The sequence below is a fragment of the Camellia sinensis genome, chromosome 12, assembly GCF_055761805.1.
Source record: "Camellia sinensis isolate YWXY chromosome 12, ASM5576180v1, whole genome shotgun sequence".
In the NCBI taxonomy this organism is placed as follows: Eukaryota; Viridiplantae; Streptophyta; class Magnoliopsida; order Ericales; family Theaceae; genus Camellia; species Camellia sinensis.
In genome coordinates, this window is record NC_138972.1 from 123,340,942 (window position 1) to 123,351,495 (window position 10,554).

General features: G+C 32.3%; 2 protein-coding genes across 3 annotated transcripts; one reads left to right on the forward strand and one right to left on the reverse strand.

The window, feature by feature from the left end:
- Window positions 1-760: 760 nt before the first annotated feature.
- Window positions 761-2,030, reverse strand: LOC114286784 (short-chain dehydrogenase reductase 3b). The gene is made up of 2 exons (XM_028229997.2): window positions 1,925-2,030; window positions 761-1,709 (listed from the first exon to the last, which is right to left on the reverse strand). Exons 1-2 carry the CDS (start codon window positions 1,936-1,938, stop codon window positions 938-940), a joined length of 786 nt encoding a protein of 261 aa, XP_028085798.1. The 5' UTR covers window positions 1,939-2,030; the 3' UTR covers window positions 761-937.
- Window positions 2,031-3,846: 1,816 nt separating this feature from the next.
- On the forward strand, window positions 3,847-10,037 carry LOC114284359 (putative membrane protein At3g27390). Of its 2 annotated transcripts, none has more exons than XM_082897971.1 (6): window positions 3,847-4,489; window positions 5,639-5,774; window positions 5,871-6,063; window positions 6,167-6,303; window positions 7,203-7,284; window positions 9,608-10,037. In XM_082897971.1, the coding sequence occupies exons 2-6, from the start codon at window positions 5,698-5,700 to the stop codon at window positions 9,617-9,619; spliced, it is 501 nt and encodes a 166-aa protein (XP_082754097.1). In that variant the 5' UTR covers window positions 3,847-4,489; window positions 5,639-5,697; the 3' UTR covers window positions 9,620-10,037. The 2 variants fall into 2 exon arrangements, with proteins under 2 accessions (XP_082754097.1, XP_082754096.1); XM_082897970.1 differs by having other exon boundaries at window positions 5,666-5,774.
- Window positions 10,038-10,554: the final 517 nt, after the last annotated feature.

Below are 10,554 nucleotides of genomic sequence, written 5' to 3' on the forward strand. Positions count from 1 at the left end.
CAGGATACGACGGTCAAAACCAGCTACGGCAGAAGCACTCTCTGTCTAGCTTAGCGAACAAAACAGTGGCAACACTCTCTCACTGTAGGAACTTTCAGGCAAACTGACTTGTGAAATGGAAGTAAAAATTTCTGTGTTTGAGACTTGACAGGAGGGTCTCAATTTATACATGTATAGGGGAGAGAGGAAGAGCCTCCAGCCTTTATGGCTGTTTATAATGCACCATTAACCTCGAATAAAGGCAGGAGTTACCAACCCCATTAATGCAGGAGTTACAAACTTCATTACCTTTTTTCCATGAAGCTAACTTCATGAGGTAATTTCTCATTCAAATCTCAATGGTTTTTGGCCATTCTATCTGTGGTGTAAAGATCTCAATGCAAAGTATCTAGACCCACTTGGATCCAACACAATAGATGGTTGGGACCCACTTCAATCTTTAATTAAAGTCGCCACACTTTAATATAAAGTTCCAAAAATCATTTTTTCCAACAAGAATTACTATAAAGAGCTTTTTAGGGAGGGCAGACAGATATATCGAGAAAGATGAAATCAGAGGCTTTTTGGGGTGGGTTAGATAAAAAATGTGTTGTATGAATATATGCTCTACTTATTAATCGTGCCCCTGCATGCCATCTTTAAAGAGGTGCAATGCACTGGTTATATTATTTATTAGTTAGTGACTCAGCTTGTCTTACTTGGTTGAAGGGAAAACTATATTCTGTGAAAACCATAAATAAATGTTTCCATAAGACAAAGATTAATGAACTTCTGGTGTAGAACAAAGAAAAAACGAAGAGATAAAAATGCAGATTACAAGGAGAAGGCACATGGGGAGTGCCGGTAACATGGTTTGACTTGGAAAAATGAAAATGAAAATTTTCAATTAAATTTTAACTAGAAGCAGAAAGTAAATTCTAGAAAATTTCGATTGATGTCATGCCGAGAAACTCTGGTTCACCACCGTGAAACCACCATCAACCACCAAGTTATGACCGCTGATATAAGCCGATTCGTCTGAAGCTAGAAACAGAGCAGCCTCAGCAATATGCCTAGCCTTCAACACAATCCCCTTCAAGTTAGCCAAGACACAACTATTAGCTTCAACCTCACTCGGTTCCAGATTGTAGGCCTTGCATGAAAGAGGCGTGGCAACGCCAAACGGAGAAACACAATTGACTCTAATTCCATGATGCCCAAGCTCTCTGCAAGCTGATCGAACCAGCCCTACTAGGGCGTGTTTGGATGCGGTATAGGCATGTGGCCCTGTTCCTCCAAGACAAGCTGCAACACTAGTAGTGCATATAATCGATCCGCGTATTTCTTTAGCCACCATTGCACGAGCTGCGTGTTTAATTGTCGAAGCAACGCCACGAACATTTGTAGCCATAGTGTTGTCAAGGCCTTCAATGTCGAGGTCTAGTATCCCAGTCAATGGGCCTATGATTCCAGCATTGCTGAACATGATATCCAATCTTCCATGTTTCTCTAGTGTGAATTTCACTGTTTCTTCAACTTGTTTCTCATCTCTTACATCGCAGTGATGGTAAGTAGCTTTGTCTGAGCCTATAGATGCAACCACTTGATGTCCCAATTCATCTTGAACGTCGGCGACAACAACCAAAGCTCCATTCTCAGTGAATAATCTGACAGCTTCCTCGCCGATGCCACTGGCTGCACCAGTTATAAGTGCCACCTTATCCTCCAACCTATAAATTATGCATAACATGCACCAAAAGTTTAGGAATCCATGGACTAAAGTGTTCAGAGAGGGAAAAAAAAAAAAAAAAGAAAAAGAGACTAGTAACTGGTGTGCTTGTGTTTGGAAGAAAATTTATGAAATCAAAATAAGAGAACATGTAAGAAGAGTGAATGTTGATGCATTTGTAGATCTCAAAGGATAATAGAAGAAAGATGACTTCACCTTGGTTTAGACATTGATGAGCCCCTTTGTCTCTTGATTGGGGGTTTGCTTAAAACTTGCAAGTTATAAGGTTCTTCTTGGATCTGCTGTTTATATTAGCTTTTATGGTTTCCCTTTATTGTATATATATATATATATATATGTGTGTGTATCATTAGGTTCACTAGGTTTCGACCCTTGATATATTCCCACTGTGAAAATTGTTTTATTATTCACACGATACTCCCAACTAATAAGATAACATAATATTTTATAAATAAAATAATACTGATCTATCTTTAATAAATTATTGAGAGACGTGGTCCGTGGATAACCTTTCATCTAATGTGATTTATGATTTTCATTTATTAATAACATCATATAAATAATTTTACATGGTATTATGATGACAATTAATAATTTTTCTTTATCGAATCTATCCTCTTTTGAAGTCAACTGTTGTTAACATTTGACAAAAGAATAAATAAGTCCCTCTATAATTGGAAAAAGGGCATAAACTAATTCTGACACTTGTTTAACGTGTCTGAATTCAATGTATATGTGTACTGAATAATTAATAAGTCGTAGTAGTATCAGTCGGGTTTTGTTGCAAATGGTATTATTTGAATCAGGTGGATCACGCACGACTGTTCACATTATATGTTAAAAGGTGGTCTTTGGAATATGAATTTAAAAAAAATAAAAATAAAATAAAATAAAATACGTAAAATATAAATAAAATATGATTATATTTTATTTATTTTTTTCCTTCATTTTTAAATTTTTATTAAAATTCATACTTTAAATACAACTTAAGGAGGAGCCGCTTGCGTTTTTTGAGAGTATTAAAATGGATGATGAGAGTTCCCATTAAGAAAGTGGTTGCCAACGCTCCAAGAAATTCTCACCCCCTCTCTCCCTCTCGCTCACTCCCCAACTCGAACTCCAACTAACTACACCAGTTGTTTTTTTTTTTTTTTTTTTTTTAATCGGCAACTACACAAGTTTAGTTGGTCATCAAGATTCTTTTAAGAAATTAGTTTTAAGAGAAAATTATAATTTTAACTCTTAGTAAGGGAATATTGAATTAGAAAGACAAGCATATGGTATTTTGTAAGGGTAGGCTAACTCTCGTAAATGCTAACAACTAATTTTCTACCAATTAGATCACCATAACCTTCCAAAAGTTTAATCCTTAGGGGAGGTTGTGGATTCAATTAATTCTCTTTAAAAAGAGTTGAATTAATGAGACAAATACTTGATACTTTACAAAAAATAAAGAGGTAACTCTTATAAATGTTATATCTGAAAACTAACAATTGACCTCCATCGATTAGAAAAAAAAAAAAAAAAAAAAAAAAAAAAAAAAAAAAAAAAAAAAAAAAAAAAAAACTTAGCACATGCTTCAAAACCAACCTCTTTCTTTGCCCTTGGTTATGGTTCAAACAACTTACCCACTTTTTTTTTTTTTTTTTTTTCCTTTCAAATATTTAAAATAAAATTTATTTATGTAAACTACTTCTAAGAGTATCGGAAAGGTAAACAGCTAAACAATGGTATTGAGTGAACCCGCAATAGCTAACAGCAATTCTAGCCATACTTTTTACTTTTCAGGAGTTAAAGTGTGAAAAAAATATATTTTTTATTTTATTTAATTACTTTAATTATTGTGTTCTTTAACTATATTTTTTATTTTAGTTAATCATTCAAACTAACTTAATTAATTTTTAAAACAAAAATGCTAATTGCTAATATTTTACTAATATAAATTTGCAATAAAAATAAATCTACCCATAGAAACATACAAAACTTGTAGAATGAGAAGAAAAAAAATACAAAATATAAAATAAATTATTTCATAATTTATCAAATAGAATTGAAAGAACATATAAAATTATTACATACACATATCTATATAATAAGGGAGGACTGTTTTTGAAAATGTCCCAAATGTATCAGAGATACATTTGGTTTTAACGGCCAAGATGAATCGTAAGTTCATCTCAAAGGCACAGATCAATAGATCTCCCGCCCAAACAACTCTTTGCTCTCTCTCCCACGTCTAGCTAAAACACATCTGCTGTCAGATCCGATCCTCCTCCTCCCCATCCCAAAAGCCTCTAATGCCTTACCTCTCCCTCTATACCTGACCAATGGCATTTTCTTCACACTTTTCTTCTCTATCGAAGAGGCAGCGATTAGTTTTCCAGGTACGGCTTAATTGTTTTGTTTTTGGTTCTTTTGTTGATGAATTTTCCAGGTACGCCGTTCGCGGATCGAATAACCACCGTCTTGGCGAAGGAAATCGAACCAAAATCCATTAGATTCAGAGAAGAAACTCGAGTCAGATCAGAGCGTTTCACGGCCATTGCGGTCGCCACCATACTGAATCCTCTCTTGAGATGGAGATGGATCGACTCCTCCAGATTTGATCAGAAGCGTTTGATCAGGAAACATGCACTTGGACACAGAACCGCACTTTCGTAATTCAGAACATCAACTATTTCAAAACCACTGCCATATATTCATATTCTTACTGGCTTGACATGTGATGTATGAAGATGTCTAAAAACTGAAAAGCCCCAGGTTAGTAATTTGTTTACTTTTTTTAATAAATTTTTTTTTTGAAATGGTGTTGTTATTGATTAATTAGTTTAGTATTTGATCGCCTTAATTTCGTATATTTTATATCATTTCCATTCCGTCTTGACTTCGTCTTTGATAGCTATAACTTCAGGAAAAAATAATTTGGGGGAAATTGAAAATGGAATTTAGGTAAATTCTCATTGAAAGCAAGTTTATAAATAAAGTTTTTATCATTTTTCAGTGCACAAGGATAATTATTGTTCAATTGCCAAAAGTTAAAATAATTAGCATTTTTGGCAATAAAATTTTCTATTTTCCTCATAATTATTTGAATTTTTTCTTATTGTTAACAATTTGCCCAAACACAAAAATCAAAAGTACAACAGCAGATATGATCAATATATAAATTCTTTTTGATTTATCACAGACTGACTTTTTTTAATAAATAATTGAAAATTGAACCGAGATGTACCTAATTATCAATAAGTTCACATTCATATTTTTTATCATAGCCCATTCGATTGTATTCAAATAACTAAAATGATAGCTATAACTTCAAGAAAAAATATGTAGTTGAATACAAAGAAATATTTGATTGTAATGAAACTTAGAATCTGTTAGGTTCAAAGCATCCCCTAAATCCAAAAATAGATTTTCAGCTCCCAAAACTCTCAAACCTGTTTTTGAGAACAAAATATATTACTGTAATATATAACTTGATCATAAGTTTTAAAAGTAATTTATAAATGAACGAAAGGAAAAGATAAATGCATAAGTTTTATGGACCATGATAGTTAGAATCTAATAAGCAACTCTTGCAAGAGAGGTAAGGTTCATTAAATTTGAACTAGCTGTTTGAATCCCTTTTAGTATCCAGTATTTCTTTGTATTTAACTACATATTTAACCCAGAATAATTTATAATTGAAATAGTTAGTTCTTGCCATGTAAAGCACAATAACTGCTCTACAAATGGCAAGGGCTCTGTTTGAAGGAGAGATAATGTGTATGTACTTTAATTAATTAAATATAGATTCATCAATGTTGAGTCTGTGAATATGTTAATTTGGTGAACTTGGAAATTTGTGTGTGGAGGGATGACTATAATCCTGGAAAATGTGATTAGGCTTATACTGAAGTTTTATTTCAGGTATCATTTTCTGAAGTTTTATTTCAGGTATCATTTTCTGCCTGCCGATATGCCTTATTATGACAATTGGAAACTCTGCACTAATTTTGGGTCTCTGGTCTGTTCACTTTTTGTGGACAAATTATTGCATTGTAAGGTGTGTTATTGGACTCCTCAATATCCATATATCATTTCTTCACCCAATTATCTTCTCTAGCGTGTAGTGATTGCTTTCTCACTTCTTTGATGACAGATCTAAGCAGTTTGCGCCAGTTTTGAAGTTTGTTCTGTGTTTATTCATTTCTGTTTTTTTGATTTTGTGGCCATCCATTGGCATTGTTGGAAGTATTATTGGTGGCGCTGCATATGGCTTTCTCGCACCGATGTTTGCCACTTTTAAAGCTGTCAATGAAGAGAAGACTAATAAATTTTACCACTGTATTTATGTATGTTTGAAATGTCCCAACTATTAATCGTTTTAAAATTCGATGTTCTTTGAATCTTTGTTGCCTTTGATGCTGATAAATTCCCTAACTATTAATGCTGTAGGATGGAACTTCTGACACTGTCAAACAGAGCTTTACTTTTGTGAGGGATTTTATGGATATATGTTACCATTCTTACTTCTCAGTTACGGATGACCTACGGAGTCAGGGGCATCAAGATGGAAAATATTTTGAGATTAGGTTTGTTGTTTGTGCTTTTAATGTTTGGAACTATTGTTTGTTTTAGACTCTTATCAATTATCAATTTGTTTCAGACTATAAATCTGAAGTAGAATTTTTATTCTCATATGGAAATCCTCAAAATGAACAAAATTGGCCAGCCTGTTAGAACATTTATAGTATCTTGCAGTCAAATGCTTGATTCAACACATGCCATTTTGATCCCCAGTCTTGTGGTTGAAAGTCGAAACATCATGGTTGCCACATGTCATTTTATTTCCTAATTTTAGATATTTACTTTTGATAAACAAATAACCTTAGCAGCCAATTCCAAATCATAAAAGTAGATACTCTCATGCAGTTGGAAAGAAACAGATCTCTTGATTACTTTCGTAGAGTTGATTAGTTTTTTTTTTTGGTAAACCTCGGCGGCACGAGAGGAAATATTGATAATCCAAAACCGAGATGGGGACATAATGAACCTTACCTCTCTTGCGAGAGTTGATTATTGGATTCTAACTATCATGGTCCATAAAACTTATGCATTTATCTTTTCCTTTCTTTCATTACTTTTCCGCTTCATCCTCAAAGAAGATCGCTGCCTCCTTTCTTGCTCCTCCTCCGCCTTCGCCGTTCTTCATTGCACCGTCCCCCTCCAGTGCCCAAACTGATGGATCTGCCGCATGTGAATCGTCAAATCGGTGTGATTTCGGTTTGATTGGTGTGATTTGGGTTTGATATTTTTTCCCCTTCTCTCTCTGTTCTTCTCCTTCATTTCATGAATACATACATTTTTTGGGTTTAAAATTGGGTTCATTGGGGCTTACAATCTGTGTAATTTGGGGCTTGCCATTTGTTTGTTCTATTTTCTCCTTCTACAAAAAGTTAATTTAATTGCTGACTAATATGATTTATATCAGTCTTATTCAATTAGGCAAGATGCCGGAAAATGCTTTAAAAGATGGGGAAAAGGAACGTTCCTCTAATTCTTCTATGCAGAAGGTAGGTTGTTCATATGTTTATCATACAAAGTGCTTATTAAATTATTTATTGAAATTGTCATATGTTCATATGTTTATCATACAGAACGTTCCTCTCCTATGGTCATATATTTATTGAAATTGTCATATGTTCATATGTTTATCATACAGAACGTTCCTCTCCTATGGTCTTGAAATTGTCTAATTCGCAGTTTTCTCCCATTGATTGGATTAAGATTACATTTTATTTATTGTAATTTGTATCTAGAACCATCATTTTTGTGCACGACCATATGGTTTCTGGATTCTGTTATTGTTGTTGAAACTGTGCTGATGACAAGTAATGCATGATCTTTGTCAAAAATTCTATTGAGACATAAAATTGTTGCTTTGCCTTTTGGCTAACAGAAATAATGTGCTAGCTTATCATTTTGCATTATGGCTCTCTTCAGTCATGCCAATGTAGATCTTTTGGCATTCATGCTGAAGCAAATATCCCAAAAGTTTAGGCTGAAAACTTTACATTTGTGAGATACATTTCAGGTTAATTACAATCTATACATTTTATAAAATTAATGGATAATTATATATTAAAGTTAATTCTACATTTTATAATTATACATTTTATAATTTGGGGCTTACAATCTGCTTAAGATCAAATTGTGTTTAATAAAATTAATGGATAATTATATATTAAAGTTAATTCTAATCATCAATTAAATTAAACAAATATCTAGAATGTGCACGTGTGTAGTGTGATGAGTGAATGGGTGTATGTTTGTTGGAGACTTTACTTACTCAAGGGAGAGAATGAAATAAAGAAAGAAATGAAATAAAAAAGGGAGATGCAAGGGTGCTCTGGAAGCAGCCGAAAGAGAGAATGAGAGAGAGAGAGAGCTTCATTACTTATATGTATATGGTGGTCAATCTGCTGGTGCAAATCGTGGAAAAAGAAGAGATGAAGAATAATGAAGAAGAATAATTAAGCTGATATTACCCCAATATCCATTGAACACCACGCCACACCTCACCTCACTCACTAATGATTTTGAAAGAGTTATTTGTTATGATTGGCAGGACTTATTAACTGTCCTTTTGGTTCAAAGGGGTTTTATTATTTGTTTGGATTTGTTTTTTGGGAGCGTGAATTGATACATGGACCAATTGTTAACCAAACATTTCTAACATTTTTTTATTTCTTTTTGTTGCTCACTCACTAATGATTTTGAAAGAGTTATTTGTTATGATTGGCAGCACTAATTAATTGTCCTATTGGTTCAAAGGGGTTTTATTATTTGTTTGGATTTGTTTTATGAGGGTGTAAATTGATACATGGACCCATTGTTAACCAAACATTTCTAACATTTTTTTATTTTATTTTTGTTGCTCACTCACTAATGATTTTGAAAGAGTTCTTTGGTATGATTGGCGGCACTAATTAATTGTCCTATTGGTTCAAAGGGGTTTTATTATTTGTTTGGATTTGTTTTCTAGGGGTGTAAATTGATACATGGAACAATTGTTAACCAAACATTTCTAACATTTTTTTATTTCTTTTTGTTGCTCACTCACTAATGATTTTGAAAGAGTTATTTGTTATGATTGGCAGCACTAATTAATTGTTTTATTGGTTCAAAGGGGTTTTATTATTTGTTTGGATTTGTTTTCTGGGGGTGTAAATTGATACATGGACCAATTGTTAACCAAACATTTCTAACATTTTTTTATTTTCAATAAATTTGCTGATACATATCAAACAAAGAATCTGCTGATCATTTATTTGATTTGATATGTATCAACATCTGATCAAATTTTATCTACTGATACATATCAAAGTTTACATTCAAAGTTCATTCAAAGTATAAATAAATTTCATTCAAAGTTCTATCAATTTATCTGTTGAAATTTTTTCTGTTGATATGTATCAATAAATTTCATTCAAAGTTCTATCAACTGGTTTGTATCCCTATCTGATTGATTGGGGTAAATGATTTCTGTTCATTTTATATTGTTGGGTTTGAATTCTCTCTAAAATTATCCAATTTACATTTGTCTTTCACACATACGTATGAGCGAGTCTTGCATTCACAATAGCTGGAATTGTTTGTAACACTAATTAACATCCTTTCTAACACTGTCAGTCTGTCATCATTAACATGTATACCCAGTGTGTTAGTGTTCCCCTTCAATTACTATGCATTTGTGTACACCATTAACATTTATTGTATACAGTTTTTATTTATTTTTTTTTATTATTATTATTATTATTATTATTATTATTATTATTATTATTATTATGATTTTTTTTTATGGTTAATTGACGGAATGCTTTCAATATATTTCAGGGAGGAATTTAAGGATGAGGAGATGGTTGATGTGAAGTCATTACACATCCGAAACTTTCTCTGAAGTTGAGTTTGTTGGTTACAATTTTGCTTTGCATTTAACAATTGTTAGGATACTCATATCCAGCAATTGTTTGAAGAAAAGAGATTATAACTGTTCAGGTATTTGTTAAAATAAAAGGAAATACTGGATTAATGTTTTGGTCATTTGTATGTGTCCGGTCTATCTTATCTTTAACTCCTTGAATATTGATTGGTTGGCGATCTCCAATCACAGTGAGATTTGAAATTGCAGTTGAAGTGCTGCCTCTTTTGTTTTCAATGGCCAACTTTTGTTTTAAGCTTCTGCTATATTACAGAAGGATTTTGAAGCTGTCTTCTTTGATTGAAATTTTTATTTTACAATTTTTAAGCTAGGGATATATTACAATTTTTAAGCTTCTGCTATATTACAATTTTTTTTTTAAAACTTGCTCTTATATTTTGATTTGCAATATTGGTTAACATTATAAATCTGATATGTTTGTTTCTTAATTTGCATTAAGATTGGAGGAGTTATTTTATTTGAATTTTGTAGAGCATGTAATACAAACAAAATTGTTACAAGTTCTTTAAAAAGAAAAATATTTTAATATGTTTTTATAATTGTATTTTAATCTTAATATTATTTACACCGTGCCTTTAGACACGAGCATACGGTAGGTCTTTAGGCAGAGCACTGGCTGGTGTGCATTATTTGATATTTAATTTTTTTTATATTTGATTTGTTTGGAATTGTAGAGTACAGTCTATTAAATATATTTTTATAACTGCATTTTAATCTTAATATTATTTATACCGTGCCTTTAGGCACGGGCATACGCTAGTACATATATAAAATATCAAATCCAAGACATAAATATACAAAAATTCAAGATATATATACATATATATATTTGTTTGGAGAG

Bases quoted from the DNA above. Each gene is read 5' to 3' on its own strand.
- LOC114284359 (XM_082897971.1), top strand. From the start codon at position 5,698: ATGACAATTGGAAACTCTGCACTAATTTTGGGTCTCTGGTCTGTTCAC. The intron at 6,064-6,166 runs GTATGTTTGAAA...TTAATGCTGTAG, and splicing joins AATTTTACCACTGTATTTAT to GATGGAACTTCTGACACTGT. The intron at 6,304-7,202 runs GTTTGTTGTTTG...GATTTATATCAG, and splicing joins GGAAAATATTTTGAGATTAG to TCTTATTCAATTAGGCAAGA.